This window comes from Pinus tabuliformis, chromosome 4_1 (genome assembly GCF_031772625.1).
Source record: "Pinus tabuliformis cultivar Carrire ecotype Pingquan chromosome 4_1, CPIR1, whole genome shotgun sequence".
Taxonomy (NCBI): domain Eukaryota; kingdom Viridiplantae; phylum Streptophyta; class Pinopsida; order Pinales; family Pinaceae; genus Pinus; species Pinus tabuliformis.
Window position 1 is genome coordinate 32,218,929 of NC_142303.1, and position 21,927 is coordinate 32,240,855.

The following is a 21,927-nucleotide window of genomic DNA, read 5'->3' on the forward strand; positions in this document are numbered from 1 at the left end:
TAGTTTCTTCCACTTAGCAAGATATCCAATGATGGGTCTAGAGCAAATTTCAATGATTACTTCTAGCTCAAGGTGCAACCACCCTTCATCTAATTCAAGTAACTCAATTTGTAACTTTAAATGATAATAATTTGTCTAACTACTACTTTCAAGTGAGAAATGGAAAATATGAGACTTGGAGGCACTCTATAATTTGAAAGAATTGACAACTTCCCCAATTCTATTCAACAACTTATATGGTTCATAGAACCTATGCGCTAGATTGTCTTCCCCTTATTTTTGAGGGATGTTTACGTGTATGGTTATACACAAAATATACACTTGTGACCATGTTGGAATTACCATGTGTTACGTCTCTTGTTAGATTCTTACTTCATTGTGTTTTGTTTTGTCTATAAGGTTTCCTTGAAAAATTCAAGGATCTTTTGATTTTGCTGTATATGATCTAAAACTACCTATGCATTGGAACTAATCAATAGGTAGCTTTCGATGTTAGAAGGCCCATGCCCATAAGGCCTAAAATGGGGTCATCTTGGTGGTCATGTCATAGGTAGTATCATACCACCATTCAACCAACAAAATCCATTTGTACCATTGCCATTGCTCATCAATAACAAAGTAAAACTAGTGGGAGTTCTAGCATTTATTGACAACCTTTGTCTAGAGTCTAGACATTGGCACATGGTAAATTTGGTGGTACCCAACAGTTAATAAAATTCCTTCCAAAAATTACTAGTGAAACTAGTCACAAACACTAACAATCACCTTGGGCATGGCTTGCAACTTTTACTTTTATATTACTTTGATTAAGACATCATATGTTGAATGAATGCTACAAAAGTATGCCTATTTGGTTAGCATGTCGACCACCACCAATATGGCCCCCTTCCCTTTCAATTTAGAAAAAGGGATGATGCCAACTATAGAGATCTCCTTCTACCTCTAATTGAGAATGGGTAGCAATTGTAGAAATCATAGGGTTTTGAAAATTTCTCCTTTACTTCAACAACATACTTCCCATCCTGCAACATAATTCTAATTATCTTTCTCCATCCCTTCACAACAAAAGAACTACTTTACATAATGGAAGCTTTTGAGAAAGTCAGAGTACCAAGAGAAGAAAATGTGCTTCTTGGAGAATCACCTTCATTTTGGAATTAAAACCTTTAAGCAAATCCAAACTTAGTAGCACAAAGTGTTAACTTTTAGAGCAAAATTTCTCAACTCTCAATGTCCATTTCATATGCATTGTTCTATTATAGGGCATTGTTACCATTCCTCTCAAGCTTCAACCATTCAAGTACGAACTACCATAGAGTCATAGTTATCGGAACCGAACCGGCCATCGAACCGAGAGACCCCACGGATTGGGAACTGGTCAAAATCAGACGGAATCCAGTAAACAAAAACACATAAAATAATCAAGTTTTAAAGAAAACCACATATATTCATGTGCATCCATATGAATCCAAACCGTTTATACACAAATAAGCAAAATTTCTCATTTATAGAGCATGTAAGGGTGGATATAACCAAAATAACACCGAGTGCAATCCATATTTGAACCGAAAATACATCAAAAAACAACACCTAAATGGCCTCTAGCATTAAATAAAAAAAATTTAAAAAAAATGCTACAACAAATACCTACATATTGTCAAAATCTTTGCCTATATTGGGATCTTCATCATCAATATCACCCTCTAAGCATTAAAAGAAATAAAAATGCTTAGCATGTTAATTCAAGATTTTGTTTGTGTGAAGGGTACATTTTAGTAGGATCATGATAGAGGAGTTCACCAAACAATGCCACTAACATCAACGTACACAAAGGGATTGGGCCCTTGATTAAATGCTAGTTCGATAACCTCATACATGTAACACGACAAAATCCAATGGAAACATTGCAATCCCCCCAATACTGAAATCCTGAAAAATTGTCAAGTTTGCTAGATTTTGAAAGTTTGTTGGATTTTGAGTGAGATCTAAAGTTCTACTTTCTCCATATGAAATCCAACAAGGTCGAAACCACTCTCAAACATCCTGAGTCATTTCATGGTAATGTTAAAAATTTAAGTAAACTTTAAGAATTTAACATTGTCATGAATTGCATAGCAATAGTAGGGCCATAGACTTGTATATTAGGCACTTGTTGTGAGCTAGTGCCCAACCAAGTCAAAAATTAAAAGGAAAAAAAGCAAAACAAGCCCCTCTTGTTGCTTTCTATGCGGCTTTACTGAATCGATATCAAACCGGCCAGAGCGGTGAAAATGGTTGGTTCAGTACCGAACCGGCTGGTCCGGTCTTGATAACACTACTTAGAGTTACAAATGCATCTTCTTCCATTTGCAATAGGGCACAGACTAAGAAGATTTTCCTTCCACTTTTTGTAAATGATTTCAGAATCATAACCTTGGACTTTGGCAACCCACTTTTGTGTTCTCCATATGCGTTTGTTGATCTAAGAAGCATCTAAGACTATTGCAATCAATTTTAACCCTTAAATGATGCAACAACAAGTGTTGATGTCATTTTCATGGAGCACGTTGAATCGCCAAGTCTCCTTCTTGTAGGTATACTTGGATTGCTCCACATTATTCAGTTTTTGCTTTCAAATTTGCGGGATCTTCCTTCTTACATAAGTATTGCCTCAATGACTTGACCAAATGCATCACAATCTATTATAGAGAGTTTTTAAAATTAAGGGTGGATAGAACTAGAATTGTGGACATTGAAAGCTTGAGTTGTTCAAATGCCTAGCTCACTTACCCATCCCATATGAATGACTTTTTTGTTAATAACTTAATAGACTTGCCCCTTGGTAAGCTTCCTATAATATCAAGTTAACCCCAAAATATGGGGAGTCCTGGGACATTTTGGGCTTAGACTTGTCTAAGATGGCTTGTTTGTTTGTGGAGCCTACCCTGAATCATTCCTTTGATATGATGTGCCCCACAGTTCTATTCTTGTTGTAGTCTTCCCCACCTGAATAGCATCTCCAAATTGGAAAAGGCCAGGTTCAAGTCTCAGGCAATTTTGGCGGACAAGATACCCCTCAAATCTGGAAGCAATGTCAAAGAAAGTATATGTTACGCAGTGCAGCTCCCAAGTTTGGAATGTATTTCTTGAACCAACTTCCAAAAAACAATAATACATTCATTTAATTTGAAATTATCTCTTGTCAGAAACAAAACCCTGCCACCTTTGTTCTCATCAACCTTCACAATTTCCTGCAAAGATATCTATATTTTTCCTTATTATCTATTTCCGGTGCAGTCTATCTAACTGACAATTGTATCAAATGACAACACTGTCTGCTATGAATAGTTGCCACAATCAATTTCCCGGATCCATTAGGCTGCAGTCTAGTGATAGTTCAATGACCTGGGTTCAAATCCCAGTGGACATGCCCTGCCCAATGAAGTGCTGCATTAAACAATGATGAGACTATGTTTACAGTTGTTGTAACCCGTTGTTCTTGTTTTCAAAACAAAAGCGTTCAAGCTAAAAAACCATGATCTGAAAATTTACACAGATCTGAAAATAATAGGATTGGAGGTACATGTGTTTAATGCTCAATGTTTATCTTTTAACAACTTTTGAGAGCTACTTGGTCCAGAGGATCTCTCTAGATCAAGAGACCCTATAAAGGCAAAAACGGATAATAAAAGAGGAAATATTCGCCCGACAAATAGTAAATAGGCGAAAAGATCGTCGAGAAAAAATAATTATCACTTCAATAGCCTACTAATATGCAAATCCAGTAATCTGGTAACACTGATCAAAATTGATTAGTAATGAGGGTTTTTAATAGATTCTTTGACAGAAATATTCGATTAGAACACAACACGATGTCATTTTCTGGCAATTGTCAGATAGCATAATGCCAGTGGATTTAATTCCCAGTCATATGTTATTTTCCATCAATAGACAGAAACTAAGATTTCAATGGGTTTGATCCACAAAATTCTAGACCCTAATGAGATCAAATTTATTTTTTAGGGGCAAATTAAGTCACAGAAACATGCATACCATTGTTAATTTCTGCAAAGCGCTTTGTTGCTTCTTCGTTTCCAGGGTTCTTGTCTGGGTGATATTTCAAGGCCAGTTTCCTATATGCCTTCTTCATCTGATCTTCCGAAGCACCTCTCGGAACTTGTAAGACATCGTAGAAATTCTTCCTGCAACAAAAACAGAATACCAAACATCAACATTATGGGTTCTCTGTCCGACTCTCGGAGAGTCAGTATCAGATACCAAACTAAGGCTTTAGATTTAGATGCACATACCCAGCAAAGGATCTGTCTACGTATGAGACTGCGAAGAGAAACAGCAGGAGAAGACCCCTCGCGAGCCTCATTGGGGGTTTCGGATTCAAAACCTCTGTTAATTGACGGAATATATGATCAAGCTATTGTATTCCTTGTAGTTTAGGCTGCCTGGTCTGTGTCTCCGTCGATTAACGCTGTGGTAGACTGCATAATCCTTGCCGAGAGGAATGGAGGGGGGGCGTTTATAAAGTTAAAGGCGTGCCACATTTCCTACGACGTGGAAGTTTAAATCCTAACCAATCAGGAGCAGTGAAGGATTTTGTGACCATTCCAGAGCATCCACGTGTCATCAGAGCTGGAATCCCTCGTCCTCAGACTTTGACCTGAAATGTGGAAAGGAAGCATAGACGAGGGGTAATTAATTTAATTAATCGTAATTATCCCTCTTACTTAGCTTTCATAAGAACAAGGAATTGCGTTTAAAGGGGACCGAGCGCGACCTTGACTCTTCAGCGCTCGCGCTTCCGCATTCAAATTCCTATTCGCCAACACTATTTCGTAGTCTATCACTATTGGTTATAAGTTTTGAAGGGTTTTTCCACATATTTTTGTTATATATTTTGAAGGGTTTTTAACATATTTTCTAGATTAATTAGTCTAGAAGTTCATAAAGATATTTTGGAATTATAAGTTTGAGTTGTGAATTCTCTATAAGCTAATAAGCTAAGTGTATTGTGGGTTTTTTAGGGTGTTGAATGTTGATTTTTTTGTGAAGTATTGGGATTTATTCCTGCATGCCTAAGTCAACCTAGAAGAATTATGAAAAATTAAAATAAAATTTGATTTTTTGAGCATCAAATCGGCCCAGTGTATGAAGGGGTGTGTCCCTTGGCTTATTTCACCTCATTTGACAAGTATAAATATATGATGTGATGCCTCATTCTCTTACCAACGAAAAGCAATTTTGAGATCTGTTTTCAGACGCTATCTTTTCTACTTTTATCTCTTTCTCTCTTGGTTGCACTTGTGGAGAAAGAAGGTTGAGTTTGTCAATTGTTTGACTAAGTGATTTGAAGGTGTTGACCACATAACAAGTTGAGTTTGATCACAAAAATAGGGTAGAGTTGATCATAGGTTTGATTGCAGGTCCGAGTTGACCGCAGGTTGTTGATCATAAGGTCAAGTTTGACCACACATTTGACTTTTGGCTAGTTTGCCCAGCGTTGACTTCCTAGATTTTTGACCAAATTTGACTGGTATTTGATTTGGATTATTGGCACAAATCTCTAAACAAATTGTTGATTTGTAAATCTTGCTAAAGAATAATTTCTCTTAATGAAAAGTTGTTGGGTTTTCCTCCCAAGTTTGGGTTTCCCACAGTAAAAATATTGTCTCTATTGTGCATGGTTGTCTTTCTATGATTTTTATGTTTATGTTGCATTTACTATAGATATTTTCTAAAGTGTAATTGTTCAATGATATTAATGGCATAAGAATATTGTGTGAAAATCATTAGGAAGTAATTATCTAGCAGAAAATAGTATTCTAGTATACAACATGTAGAAATTTCAACATGGTATCAAAGCTTTGTTGAAAGAGCAACCATTGAAGTTAGCCTAAGAGACAAGTGTTTAGCAGTTTGACTAGATTTTTTGATCTCTTTCCAAATGATGCCAAGCCTTAGAATGGAAGATAGTTTGAAGAGTGTTACCAATCTTAAGAAGGAAGTTATTCCAAAACCAGAGGGAGCTGAGGAGAGTCTTTGTTTCTGCTCTTTCCTGCACTATTACCAATAGTAGTGATATCTAGTTGGTGGATAGTGGTGCTTCTAAGCACATAACAGGTTTTCAAGATTCTCTCACTAATTTGACAAAGAGGGATTCAACATTACAGGTGCAACTTGGAGACAATGCAAAGTATGCAGTGAAAGGAGTTGGGTCAAACTCGTTTCAGCTGGAATCCAAAGATTCACTACACATGACAGATGTTTTGCATGTACCATGATTGAAAAAGTATATGCTATCTATCCTAGCACTAGAAGATAGAGGTTATCAAGTTGCATTTATGGATGGTCAAGTTCTTATATGACCTAAGGGCTCAAGCATGGACTCAACAGAAGTAATTGGTGTTCAAGAGGAAGACCTATACAAATTAATAGGATGACCAACCCAATCATTGGTACATGATAATATGAGTTTATGTGAGTTATTGCATCGAAGATTTCTTCATCTGCATTACAAAGCTTTACTTACATTGAGGCAGATGGTTACAGGTCTTTCAGAGCTCTAGGCAGAACATGATGGCATTTGCAAGGGTTGTGCACTTGGTAAGAATGCCAAGGGATCATTTTTGAGTTGTGATAGTAGATCTAAGGAGATATTGGATCTAGTACATTCAATCGATGTATGCAGAGCTATGATTGCATCCTCCTTGGGTGGCTACTTGTACTATGTAACATTCATTGATGATTTATTCCAAAAGACATAGATATACTTTATTAAGACCAAGGATGAGGTCTTCAGCAAGTTTCAGGAATTCCAGGCTCAGGCAGAGAACTTGACAGGAAGGAAGATCAAAGTTTTGAGGTCAAACAATGGAGGAGAATATACATCTAAAGACTTCAGTGATTTCTGCAAGGAGGCAGGGATCAAGAGGGATAGTTCCTTACAACCCTCAATATAATGGAGTTGTTGAAAGGAAAAATAGGACTATTGTGGAAGCGATGAAGGTGATGATTCATGATCAAGATCTACCCATGTTCTTATGGGTAGAGGTAGCCAGCACAATTGTTTATGTTCAAAACCATAATCCTCATTGGATATTGGAGGGCAAGAATAATGAGGAGGCAATCACAAGAGTGAAGCCAGAGGTCATTCATTTAAGGATCTTTGGTGTCCAGTATATGTTCATGTGCCCAAGGAGAAGAGGAAGAAGCTAGAACCTTCTGGGAAGAAGGGTACTTTTATTTGATACAACAAGACATCGAAGGCCTACAAGATCTACATTCCAAGATAACACCAGATTGAGGTTAGTCGTGTTGTTATTTTTGATGAGGGTATAGCCTTCAGGAAATCCAAAGAGTCCCACATGGAGATTTATAGTGACGGGCAGAAGGCTCCAAAGGATGCAGGTACAGGTCCTTTTGTTCCAGTCAATATCCTTCGGACTATCAGGAGGAGTCAGTAGAATCAACAGAGCCAATGGACATGCCTGGAGATGTTGTAATGACGAGGAAGATGTTATTGTGCCTTCATGACACTTTACAGGATGCAAAGGAGCATGCACCTCCCATAGGTATTTTTAGGGAAAGCAAACCACCTTAGAGGTTCTCGAGTTATGTCACATTGATGAGCCATATCATTGATTTTGAACCTTCCAATTATGAGGAGGTAGCAGGTCAGAAAGTTTGGAGGGATTCCATGACGAAGGAGCATCAATCCATCATGAAGAATGATGTGTGGGAGATCCTTTCGATACCAAAAGGGAAGTCAGTGGTGACTTCCAAGTGGATCTATATGATCAAGCATGCAACATATGGCAAAGCAGAGAAATACAAAGCGAGGTTCTTGGTGAAAGGGTTCTCCCATAAAGAGGAAGTGGACTATGAGGAGACGTTTACTCGAGTCACCAGGTACACTTCTATTATAACTATTGTTTCTCTTGCTTTTGTTATGGGCTGGAAGATACATCAAATGGATGTAAAGACTGCATTCCTTAATGGTATAATTGAGGAGGAAGTGTACATAGAGCAACCTCAAGGATTTGAGGTACATGGGAAGGAGTCCCATGTTTGCAAATTGAAGAAGTTTTTGTATGGACTCAAGTAGGAACCCAAGGCATGGTATTCAAGAATTGATGGATACTTGACAAGTTTGGGCTTCACCAAGAGTGTTGCATATCCAAACCTTTACTACATGGTTGTTGATGGTGATCCTCTGATGATGGTGTTGTATGTTGATGATTTGTTCATCACAGGGGCAAAGAGACTCATTGTTGGGTGCAAGAGGGAGTTAGCCTTAGAGTTTGAGATTAAGTATATTGACTTGATGCATTATTTCTTCGGATTAGAGGTATGGTAGAGATTTGATGAGATCTTCCTCAGACATGGGAAGTTCATTGTATAGATTTTGAGGAGATTCAATATGATGGATTATCAATACATAACTACACCTATTATGACTAATATGAAGAAGTTGAGTGATTCAACTTCAGATTCAAAGTTGGTGGACATGATGTACAAGCAGTTGATTAGATCCTTGATGTGCCTAGTTAACACCATGCTTGATATTTTCTTTGTAGTGAACACCCTAAGCTAGTATATGGTTGTGTCAAGACAAATACATTGGGTTGCAACAAAGCATGATTTGAGGTACCTGTGTGGTACAACTCGATATGGTTTGAGATATGTCTTAGGTAGTGAAGTGAGGTTGTAGTGATATATACATTCAGATTGGGTGGGGAGTGTAGAGGACAGAAAGAGCATATTGGGGTGTTGCTTCAGCTTGGGATCAATTATGATATCCTGGTTTAGCAAGAAGCAAAACTCTGTCATGCTCAGCACAAAAGAGGTAGATTATATTGCAGCTAATGCTAGAAGTTAGGAAGCAGTGTGGCTTTGGAAGCTACTTGCAAGGCTACTTGATCAGGAGTTTGAGACGACCTTAATATTTTGTGATAATCAAAGTTGTGTCAAGATTTCAAAGAATCCAGTTTTTCATGATAGGTCAAAGCACATTTAGATCAAATATCATTTCATCTGATACATGGTGTAGAGAGGAGTAGTGAAGCTCCACTAGATATCCACAGACGAGCAGATTGTGGACATTGTCACCAAGCCTTTGCCTAGAGATAAATTTGTATACTTCAAAGACCAACTTAGTGTAATGTATAATGTCTCCCTTGTTGAAATGGAGTGTTAATGTCTTTATTGGTTTGGGGTAGACCATCTCCTAAGAAGCCATGTTGATTTCAGTGGGTCATGTTGATTTGACCAAGGGAGATGGATACATTAACTTGAGAAGCCATGGAGGATGTTTATCAGGTCATGTTGATTTGACTAGGGTGAATGGCTCAGGGCAATTGCAGGATTGGACAAATCTTCTCCTGAGAAGACACAAAGGAATTTGGTTGGGTCATGCTAATTTGACTTTAGGAGATTGATGTAATTCACGTGAGAATCCATAAATGACTTTGGATGGGCTATGCTGATTTAGCTAAGGGTGAATGGTACGGGGGCAGATCCTTTCTTGAGAAGGCATGAAAGAGCGTGGTTGGGTCATGTTGATTTGACCATTGGAGATTGATACATTTACCTGAGAAGCATAAAGGACTTTGGTTGGGCCATGTTGATTTGGCTAGGGGTACTTGGCTTAGGATACTTACATTGTCTACTCCAGGATGGAGTGATCTATAAACATGAATGTGAGGAGTCACATTGCCTACTCCAACATGGAGTGATTTATAAACATGCATGTGAAAATAAAATACATCAACATAGCAAGCTAATGAAATTTTCTCGTGGAGGAGAAGTTCCAGCTAAGGAGAAATTTGTTTGCAGCTAAGGAGAATACCTCCCTTGCTAAGAAGGAGTGTTGATTTTTTTATGTAGCATTGGGAGGTATTCCCACATGCCTAAGTCAACCTAAAAGAATTATGAAAAATTAAAACAAAATTTGATTTTTGGAGCATCAAGTCAGTGCGACTCGTGAAGGGGTGTGTCCCTTGGGTTATTTCATCCTCATTCGATAAGTATACATATATGATGTGATGCCTCATTCTCTTATCAATGAAAAGCAAGTATGAGATATATTTTTAGAGGTTATCTTTTATATTTTTATCTTTCTCTCTCTTGGTTTCACATGTTGAGAAAGAAGATCGAGTTTATCAATTGTTTGACCGAGTAATTTGACTAAGTGTTGATCAAAAAATAGGTCAAGTTTGACTGTAGAACAAGGCATAGTTCATCGTAGGTCTAAGTTGACTATAGGTTGTTGACCACAGGGCCGAGTTTGACAAGGCTGAAGTTTGACCACATATTTGACTTTTGGTTGGTTTGACCATCATTGAATTGTTAGAGTTTTGACCAGATTTGACTGGTATTTGACTTGGATTATTGACACATATTTCTAAACAAATTGTTGACTTGTAAACCTTGCTGAAGAATAATTTCTCCTAAAGAAAAGTTTTTGGGTTTTTCTCCCAAGGTTGGGTTTCCCAAAGTAAAAATATTGTCTCTATTGTGCATGGTTGTCTTTCTATGATCTTTATTGTTTGTGTTGTATTTATTATTGATATTTTCTAAAGTGTAATAGCTCATTGATATCGATGGCATAAGAATATTGTGTGAAAATCATTAGGAAGTAATTATCTGGTGGAAAATAGTATTCTAATGTGCATCTTGTAGAAAAATCAACAAGCCAAAATCGATTTTAAACAATAAAGATCAAGATTTGGCCCCAAAAAAATTCGTCCGATTTTGGCGAAAAACTCCAAAACATATAATGTTTAGACAACACCACTGTCGTGTATGTTTAGTTAACATTATTATACCTACCGCTGACAGGGTATAACGTATTCAGTTTTTCTTTGACTTAAAAAATTTAAAATCTATCCAAAGTTTAACATTATGAAATTAAATTTATTATTTTTAAATAAAATTTATTTCTATTTATCTCAAATATGATTGGTTGAAATGTCTCCCCCCTTATTGTGTAATGATGACAAGAATTGACTTTTGTGTACTCCATTATTAATTAGTATGTACTATATCACTAATTACTGTTGACACCTAATCCTCAACGGATGGGTGAACTGGAACGCGATCAGTCATCAAGAAGATGAACTGATCCGTCCTATCTCTGTATATAAATGATAGTTAGCTAATGAATTAAGCAATCAGTTTTCTTCTGCCTATTCTGGAGTTACCCTGGCCTGACATGGTATCAGAGCGCAGGTCCCAGATTCCTTGTAACTCCTCTAATAATGCCTCTGCCTGAACGTTTGCCTGGCGCCTCTGCCTGAACGTTTGCCTGCCCAGAAATGAAGGTGCACTGCACCACCTCTGTCGCTGCCCAGAGATGCGTTGGACCTAACGCTCATTGAGGCGGTAGACGGTTTGCCTCAATTCCCATTGAAGGCAGCGGGGTTTGCTCTTGACAGCGTCACGGATTGACCAGAACTGCTGGACGTTATGAACAGACTAAATCTGGGTTTGGGGAATATGTTGGTGGAGGTAATTAAAGCTATGACAATCAAAGCCGAGCAGCGGAAATATCGAGATTGGTATTAATGAAGATTCAGTGAATAGTGTGATCTTAGAGGTATGTGAATGTAATTGCTGTTGCATAAAATGAATGTTGTTGACTTTGAATAGATTAACGTTTTTTTAGTACGCTGGTCTATCGATTAGACGTTGTATCTTCGTTCCAAATGCTGTGGCGGTTCTAGTTGTGGTGTGTTGATCTCAGAGTCACTGCATCGTGTGCTCGGACGCCGTCGTGACTGCGCTAATAAGTGCTTCCCTCCGTCCCGTCACTGAGAGCGACCGACAGCTGGAGAGGGGTTCTGCGACCGACTCATGGTATCAATCTTTCGATCACAAAATAGCATGTTGAGTTTGTATGAGGCCCTGTTCAGTCACGCTTAACTGAAGAAGTAGGCCGAGATTTGAGACAGATTGGGTTTAATTCTTTTTTCTTGAAGAGGGCCGAGATTTGAGGCACATATTGGGTTTAATTATTTTTTCTTGATGGACGGTTTCCGTTGGGTTTTGTTTGAACAGTGTTTCTGAGCGCCTTTTTTGGTCCTATTTCTAATAGAGCCTCTGGACTCTAACGCAAACTTTTACGAAGGCATTTTGTGGCATCTTTAAGGTGAGTCTGAGTTCTGGGCAGAAGTCCTTTTGGGCATACCCTAGAAAAAATTCTGGTATTTTCTGTGGAAAATTATGATCTGATATGGGCCCCTTTCCCGAGTTTTTGCACCAGATCTGTGGATTTTTAGAGAGTTTCTGTGGCCTGTGGCATGAAACTTCAGCCCCTTTTTGGTACATTTGGTACGATGAATAATACGAAGAGTAACTTTAGTGGTATAAATAAAGACTCCCACTTGTGTAGCTTGAGTTGTGAAAATTTGAGTTGATTGCCATGTAACAAAAAAAAAAAGTACTAGCGGCTAAAAGCATTATTTGTGAAAGTACCTTGACATATATATATTAACCAGCCAGTGTTTTGAACAACATATATATATCAACCAGCGTTTGAGTTTTGAATGCGTAAGTCTATACATATGTAATATGGTGAGGATCTTTGGAGGGCTTTGAAGAAACAGTAAAGCATTTGCTTTTTTTTTAGTACAATTTCACTGTACATCAGTAAAAGTTTTTTTATCAGCAGAAGTTTTTTTAGCAAGAGTATTTTTTTACAGAATGCATTCAATCATTTCTATGGTAGGAATAGTTCTCACTGGCAAGGAGAACTATTCTGAATGGTCTCGGATGGTAAAACACACCCTCATCTACAATGAGTTGTGGAAGGGAGTGTGTGTCGGAGAAGAAGAAAAAGACCCTGTGCAGCCTACATCAGACAAAGAACTCGCCATTTGGGAAAACAAGAACAACAAAGCCTATGCATTGATCGCAACATCTGTAAATGAAGAAGTAAGTCGTCATATTTCATCCTATTCCACTGCCTTTGAAGCTCTACAAAAGCTGAAAGAACTCTATGATACACATTCTGCACTTGAAGTTGTTCAGCTCATGATTAAACTCTTCACTCTTGAACTGAAAAATAATGACCCTCTTGCTCTTGCATCTGAAATAAAGTCTATAATGCATGATATTAAATCCACTAAGGTTGAGCTGGATATCTCTCTTATTGCCTTTCTCAAAGCACTCTATCCTACCTACTCCAATTATCTTGAGTCATTACAAGCAAATGGAAATCTTAAAGATATAACCTTTGACTCTCTTGTGAAAAAGTTTGCTGAAAGAGAGAAAGCCTTTGGAAAGAAGACAGTCCCTGAATCTTCTGAAGAGACTCTTTGCCTTGCTCATAAAGAAAAGCATCCTGCTCAAGATTCTACAAGAGGAAGAGGTGGACGAAGAGGAAGAGGAAGATACTTCAGAGGCAGGGGGGGCAGACATTCTCAAGCAGAAAAAGCAGATCTGCATTGCATTCGCTGCAAACGAAATGGATCACATGATGCTTCTACATGCAAGCTACCATGGGACAAAATTGAGCAGAGAAGAAACCAGCAGAAAGGTAAAACTGATGACACAGACAAAGGTAAAGCACCTGAATCCGCTCACTATATTGAGGCACAATGTAACATTGGAGTAAATGAAGATTTGTTTAATGCTTCACTTGCTTCTTCGAAAAATGACTAGTTGCTTGATTCAGGAGCAACCTGTCATATGACTCATAGGAAAGATTTTTTTGAAGATTTCACTGACAATGTTGATGGAGCAGTATACTTTGCAGATCAGTCAAAAATCAAGCCATCAGGGCTTGGCACAATCAGGCTTAAACTGCCTGGTCTTCCAGACTTTCTTCTGGATCATGTTCTATATCTCCCACAACTCAAGAGAAACTTGCTGTCCCTGGTCCACATCCGCCAGCAAGGTCACTCCATTCACATGTTTGATGGAAAGCTTGAGGTAAGAAAGGCATCTGACCACTCACTTGTCATGAGGGGTATAGAAGAAGAAAGACTTCTTAAACTGCAAGGAACCTCTGCTCATGCACAACATTTCTCATATATTTCTCATCATGAAGAAGGTACACTTCCGTCAAGTTTATTATGGCATGCTAGATTTGGACATTTAAACTATGATAGTCTCCGCTTGTTGAAGAAAAATGGTGTTGCTGGTTTGCCTACAATTCCTAGAAAACATAAGCAATGTGATGCTTGCATTCTAGGAAAGCATAGCAAACAGTCTTTTCATGATTCACATTCAAGAGCACATAGGAAGCTTGAACTCATTCATTCAGATTTATGTGGTCCAATGCCTGTTCCTTCTGCAAATGGAAATAAATATATCATGACATTTATTGATGATTACACCAGAATGTGTTGGGTTTATTTATTGAAGAACAAATCTGATGCTTTTCAAACATTCAAGAATTTTCATAAGTGGATTGAAAATGATGCACAATCTCATATTGGGTCTATTCGCACTGATAATGGAAAAGAATATACATCAAATGAATTTGAACACTATCTTCGCCAACATGGGATTAAACATCAAACAACTGTGCCTTATAATCCTCAACAGAATGGTGTAGCTGAAAGAATGAACAGAACAATTTTGAATATGGTACGATCCATGCTTTTCTTCAAAAATGTAAAGATAATGTTTTGGGCTGATGTTGTTCTATGTGCTGCATATATAAAGAATAGATGTCCATCTAGTGCTATAAGAAACAAGACTCCTTATGAATTGTGGTACGGACATGTTCCTTCGGTAAAACATCTCAGGATCTTTGGTTCCACCTGTTATGCTTTAATACCAAAGGTACATAGAAACAAACTTGGTGCTAGAAGTCGTAAGTGTATCTTCCTGGGGTATTCAAACACATCTAAAGCATACCGTCTCTATGATGAAGTAAATAAAAAGTTTGTTGTATCTAGAGATGTCATTTTTCTTGAATCATCCAAATCTGACAGTGTTGTTGAGCGGCAACTTGATCGCTTGGATAGATTCACAAAACCAAAATCATTTCAAGAGTTTGATAATCAGATTCCACATCTTGAAGGGGGGATTCCTATACTAGATCAACATGTGGAATCTTCTTCTGAAGAACAGTCTCCCCTGCATGACACTCCAACAACGGATGATGCTTTAAGTGATGTAATTGATAGAATTGGGAGACTCAATCTTGATTCAGACCCAACTCAATCAACAGAGCAGCCTGGACCATCTCAGAAAGGTCCCCCAAAATGGCTGACAAAGACACTTGAAAGTGTTCATCCTGATGAAATTGGAAAAACAGGAACCAGAAATACAAACCGACAAGATGGAGGTGATGTAGATAACTCTAATTCACCTGTTGATATGGATGTTACTTATGATTGTGAATTGAACTTGTCTACAGATTTTGAACCAACTTCCTTCAAAGAAGATGCTTCTCATGATGAATGGAAAGAAGCGATGCAGAAGGAGTATGATGCCCTCATAAAGAATGGCACTTGGAAGCTGGTTGATCCTCCATTTGGAACCAAACCAATTGGCTGCAAGTGGGTCTACAAGAACAAATACAAAGCTGATGGCTCACTTGACAAGCACAAAGCTAGGCTTGTGGCAAAAGGTTTTGCACAGAAGGAAGGGGTCGATTATGAGGAAACTTTTGTCCCCACAGCAAAATGGGCCACCATCCGGACACTCTTTGCACTAGCTGCTCAGAACGGTTGGAAAGTCCATCAAATGGATGTAAAAACTGCATTCTTGAATGGAGATCTAAAAGAGAATGTTTTTATGTCCCAGCCTGAAGGATTTGCTGTGAAAGGACATGAACATAAAGTATGCAAACTTGTGAAGTCCTTGTATGGCCTCAAACAAGCACCACAACCCTGGTATGAAAAACTAACTGAGCATCTTCTGAAACTCAACTTCAATCATTTTGATCTTGATGATGCAACTTTATTTGTCAAGAAAGTTGGCAAAACAGTTGTATATCTTGTGGTATATGTAGATGATCTTTTAATGACAGGGAACAATGAAAGCTATATTGCATCCATAAAGAAAGAATTAGGAAATTTTTTTGAAATGACTGATTTGGGCTATGTTCATTACTATCTTGGCATTGAAGTAACCCAACATCCAAAATCCATATTTCTTTCTCAAAAGAAATACATTGGAGATTTGTTAAACAGATTTGTCATGACAGAGTGCAATCCTCTTTCTACTCCAATGGAACAAAACTTGAAGCTCACATCTATTGAAGGAAAGGAATTTGAGGATGCAACAAAGTATAGACAGCTTGTAGGAAGTCTCATCTACCTCGCTACTACCAGACCAGACATTTCATTTGCTGTTGGAATCCTCTCCAGGTTTATGCAAAAGCCTTGTGAGGGACATTGGTCTGCTGCAAAAAGAGTTCTAAGGTACTTGAAGGGAACTCAAGACCTTGGAATCAAGTATACACAGGTGGACGACTTCAACTTGATTGGATACTCTGATTCAGACTTCGATGGAGACAAAGAAACTGGGGTATCTACTTCAGGATATGCTATGAGTCTTGGATCAGGAGCTGTCTCCTGGAGATCACGCAAACAATCAGTACCAGCAAATTCCACAACAGAAGCAGAATATGTGGCAGCAGCTGAAGCAACGAAAGAAATTGTGTGGCTCAGGAAAATTCTTGAAGATTTGCAGGTAAAACAAATACAATCAACTCCACTCATGATTGATAACACCTCTGCAATAAAGTTGGCCAAGAACCCAAAGTTCCATGATCGTGCTAAGCACATCAATACTAAATATCATCTGATCCGACATCATGTTGAGGCCAAAACAATCCATCTCTGTCATTGTTCCACAAACGAGCAAATTGCAGACATCTTCACCAAAGCGCTTGGAAGAGAAAAGCTTGAAAGATTCAGAACGATGCTTGGACTCACCAACATCCCTTCAGATTAAGGGGGGGAATGTTGACACCTAATGCTCAACGGATGGGTGAACTGGAACGCGATCAGTCATCAAGAAGATGAACTGATCCGTCCTATCTCTGTATATAAATGATAGTTAGCTAATGAATTAAGCAATCAGTTTTCTTCTGCCTATTCTGGAGTTACCCTGGCCTGACAATTACTATGTACAATAAATATAAATAATTAACATTATATATTCATTACTATGTACCATAAACACAAATGGTTTGTAATTAAATTTATAAATTCCATTTTCTCATTGGTGTAAAGTATTGAATAGACAATTTTAATGGGCTTTATTTTTTAATTTACAAAAAAAAAATTAAAAAATATAAATTTGAAAAATATATATGTAAAAATAACATGTGTACAATTTGTACAACTCCCATTATATCAATCTATACTCTAATGACATGACATGTGTACTATAATATGAGCATTAAATTAAAAAATTGTCATCATTCAATATTAAATAAATAATTATTAACTTGTTATCATTCTCTTCAATGTCAATTATATATATATATATATATATATATAGGTTTATCTACCAAAAAAATGTTTAATTATATTTAAAAATTTAATAAAAAAAGGTTAAACAAATATTCATATAACCCATTTTACAATTTTATTATTGTTTGGAGTACATACACATCATGTCAATAAAATATTTTATTAAATTAAGCTACAAGGAACGCTAGCTATGCAGCTTTGTTTGCACACATCTACAACTAAGAGTCTTGATTATCACATAAAAATACTATGGAAGATCAACAATTTCTCTATGAAATTTTGGTATAATATTTAGAAATATGTAAATTATTACTGTTGTAGTCTATCTCTTATAGATTTTGGAGTTTTTTGGACATATTTTCTGGCCAATTTTGCTCAAAATATAGCAGATATTTGTTACGATCACAAGTTTGAGTTGTGTAAGTTATACAATCCATGTGCTCCAAAGATTTTTCAAGGTATTGAATCCATTTATACCACCAAAAATGCACTTTAAACAACCAAAGATCACAACCTCACCCACAATTGTATCACCGGATTCTAGCCCAAAAAAAAAAACATAAAATAGTTAGACAACACCATTGTTACCAAGGTCCATTATGTAATGTTAATTCTTTAGAATAGAGTATTGATGCATTTGTATTTGTATATACATATCATTAGTTATTGAAGATCTTTACTTGACATTAAGTACAATTATGCCCCATAATTCTCCTCGTGACTTTGGCATATGGAATTTCTCAGCCTTTTCATCCTTGTTAATGGTATTACTCACATTTTCCTCGTTTAATGATTAATGAATAAAGTTTAACATTATATATCTCCCACCTGGGAATCCATAAGTAAGTTGAGAGCATTGCTAGTTTTTTATTATCGTAGAGGTTTATTTTTATAACTCTTAATTCTATTCAATTTGGAGTGTCCTCCACCATACATCATTAGCTCTTGTTGTGAACAAGCAAGCAAGAGAAACATTAGGACAAGACCTTAGAATGTCAAAGGGAGGCTTTGAAGCTCTAGGGGAAATTGACAACTATTGAGAATACATGGCCTTAGAAAAGAAATAACGTTGAAAGGGGTGGTTTTTTGGAGTCCCTTTAGGACTCTAGCAAAGTCTTTCCCTTTTTTAGAAAATAGTTAAACAATTTAAGTTCATGGATGCAAGGCCCTAATTATGTCATTCGACTCAATAAGGGTACACGGTAGTCAACTTTTTAGTAGATAAATGTAAAATCCCCTCTTACTAGGCAAGCAACTCAACCAATATACCAAAAACAAAATACGACAACAAATAAATTCAACCAATATAAAAAATTTGTTTATTAATACCAATGTAAAATTTCTTCTCGCTGCACAAATAACTCAACCATCATACCACGAGAAAAAATAACAAAACAAACAACCAATATATTTTGATTTTTTGTATTAATCTAACCTAGATTTACATGTTGGAGCGGCCTTTTGAGTTACATAAATATATTTATGGAAGCTCGAAAACAACCATGGCTAACGACATGACTCGCTAGGAAAACAGGAGATGATGAAAGTGTTAAAATGTCCCCTTACACTATTGTAAATTACTATACTAGAGTAGATTCGATGGCCGGTTCAACCCTACTTTTTAATGCCACAACCCAACAAATGGTGGCTCAAACTATTGAGAATAAATAATGGCATTGGATAGGGAAACAAAATTCTAGGCTGAAACTACCCACAAAAAATCTTTCAACTTGGTAATAATAATTGGTACGACATCCTCGAGTGATCCCACGATCTGGAAATGAGTGAAATAACCCCCTTTTTTCTACACGAACTATAGGTGGAAAATATGACCTCCCAAAAATCCCATGATCTTTGGTTATACCCATGACCTGGAAATGTGATGAATCTTTATAGAAAAAAATATCTGTGAACGATCTAAGTGATCTTTCCTTTTGATCAGCTAGGGTTGATTTGTTTCACCAACAAAATTAATTCACTCAATGGTTTCATCGTAAGCACCCCAAATTCATTAATCCTAGCAGAGGGACATTACAGTCCTCTCTTCCCAAGATTATTTTCCCTTAAGAAACTATAAACTAGGTTGATGTAAAATATGTTATCCTTCCCACATAACGTCATATATTGGCAAGTCTTTCCACCTGATGAGATAATCCTTGATCACTCTAGTCCTCAATTTCCACTCCCCGACTTCCAAAATCTCCTTAGGGATTAATACTAGCTAACCCTCCTCGTCTATTGGGGGTAACTATGTTGAAATAATACGTTTGAATGCCTTCTTGAGGCATGATACATGAAAAACATTATGAACATTGCTTCTCTCTGGTAGCTCAAGCTCATAGGCTACTTCCCCAACTCTCCTGCTTACTTTATAGGGACCATAGAGTGTGGTTTCAACTTTTTGTACCAATTTTCTTTAGAGAAGATTGTCTGTGTGGATGCAACCTCAAGAAAACCAAGTTTCCTACCTCAAAATTGTGCTTAGCCTTATGCCTGTCTACATACATCTTCTATTGGTTCTAGGTATCCTGCAAGTCTCCATTAAAGATCTTATGAATATGTTTGCTTTCATGTATCCAATCTTCGGCTTTGGGAGCCATGTTATCCCCAAACGCTAAATCCACAAATGAAGGAGCATCATAGCCATACAATGCTCGGAACAGGGTCATACCAATGGACATGTCGTAAGTGGTGTTGTAGCAATGTTCTCCTAGATGCAACCACTTAATCCAAGCCTTTTGTTATCCTAACACAGAGTTATGTAGATATTGTTCAACCCATTTGTTGCCAGTCTCTGTTTGGCCATCCATTTAAGTGTGATAACTAGTACTAGGAGTCATCTTAGCACCATCTAATCTAAACAACTCCTGGCAAAATGCACCAAGTGTTGAGAAATCAACAGGCTTAAGAAATTAGTGTATATTTCTCTTATCATGATAATTACTTGTGAATTTGTTGGCCTCTTTTATTATTATGTTTTTATTCTTTCATTGAGCAATTACCAAAACATGAAACACGAAGATCATAAAAGACAAAGAACACAAGATATAGGCTCCAAGCCAGGGTAAAACCCCTCCAAGGGGAAAACCCAAAAAATATATTCTTCTCTTAGAATCATATCAAAGTGAGAAATCCAAGACCTAAATTCATCCTCCAAGAAGCGAAGTCAAGCCCTCCAAAATATGTTTCATCATGTGGAATCCATCAATTTTACCCCAGGAAATTCACGTAATATCTAACCCAGGAAGCTTGCACTTCTTTTCCAAACCTACAACCTTAAGCCCACACAAATATTCATTTGAAAATAAATTCTAAAATTTGTATGTATTAGATATCTATCTTAGTTAGTTCGTATTTAATTGTAGACACTTGACCTTAGAAAGAACTTACATATGTAGGTAACATATATCCTCATAAAAACTCGCATATCTTGGCAAGTGTTATAGCTCCAAATCTCACTCTTATGGTTTGTGATGCTGTACTCATGGCCTAGGGCAACCCCTCCTTCTAGACCTGGTCCTAAAATTTAAAAAACAGTGTTTTATCCCTTATACGCGACATTTCCCTGAGTTAAACGCGTGTATACGCGGGTATGTGTATATCCAACCCGCTTGTATGTATTAAAACACTTAAAAAAATATAAAACTCCTTATTTTTGGGCGGAGATCGCGGGTTTTACCTGCTGATCACCTGTTAGTGCCCGTGGCCCAACTGTTCCCAACCAACTCCTAACTAAAAAACTACTTTGGAGATGGTATAAAAAGACCTCAAAGGGAAGGCCTAAAGGAGGGAGAGAAGAGAGAGAAAGGTTATGCTGAGATTTTTCCGTTGACCAGGTCTGAAGTCCCTTGTGCCTTCTGCACTTCCCCCATTTTGTACAGGAAACCTTTGTTTCCTTGTGTGTTGATGTTCATCCACCATTTATGACATCATGGAGAGAGTCATAGAAGGAGTTTGCTAGAGGCTTGAGGCTGGAACGGATCCGGAAGGAAGCTTTGCTTGGAGCCTGCTGAAGGTGACTCAGGTGAAAATATTCCTTTTTATGTACTTTATTTGTCTATAATAAAAGAAACACATGTCTTGGTTCCCGAAATGAATCTTCTTTATGTTAATGATATTCATGCTTAGAATTCATATATAAAAGGTTGTTTGGATTTCATAACTAACTACCTTTCTTTGTAACATGAAGATGGTTTCTTTATAAGTTTTTTCCATATACTACTGTGTTCTTTGAATTGGTTGTTTTGCAGGACAAAAGAGACGAAGGGAACTCCAAGAAGGGTTTGGACCCTAAAGGCCTTCTCAAACGTAGGACCAAAGGTACGTACCCTTATCATAGAATTTGCTTACAATAGCATAATGGCTGTATGAATGCATGTTTCTTTGAATAGATAACTTTCAGTCTGCTAGGGTTTCAACCCAAAAAGCCCTAGGGGAGTAATTCTCTCTATCAGCAAGGGAGCAACCTATGAACTTCTTAGATATTGCCTCAGAA

At 37.3% G+C, this 21,927-nt stretch overlaps 1 protein-coding gene across 1 annotated transcript in view; it reads right to left on the reverse strand.

Annotated features, from left to right (window-relative positions):
- Positions 1-4,501, reverse strand: part of ATERDJ3B (DNAJ heat shock family protein) — a 28,761-nt gene extending 24,260 nt beyond the window's left edge. The window contains exons 1-2 of the mRNA XM_089419153.1: positions 4,290-4,501; positions 4,033-4,181 (exon numbers count right to left, since the gene is read on the reverse strand). Coding sequence (XP_089275279.1) covers positions 4,033-4,181; positions 4,290-4,360 — 220 coding nt within the window. The 5' untranslated portion in view covers positions 4,361-4,501. The remainder of the gene's footprint in view (positions 1-4,032; positions 4,182-4,289) is intronic.
- Between the last annotated feature and the right edge of the window lie 17,426 nt (positions 4,502-21,927).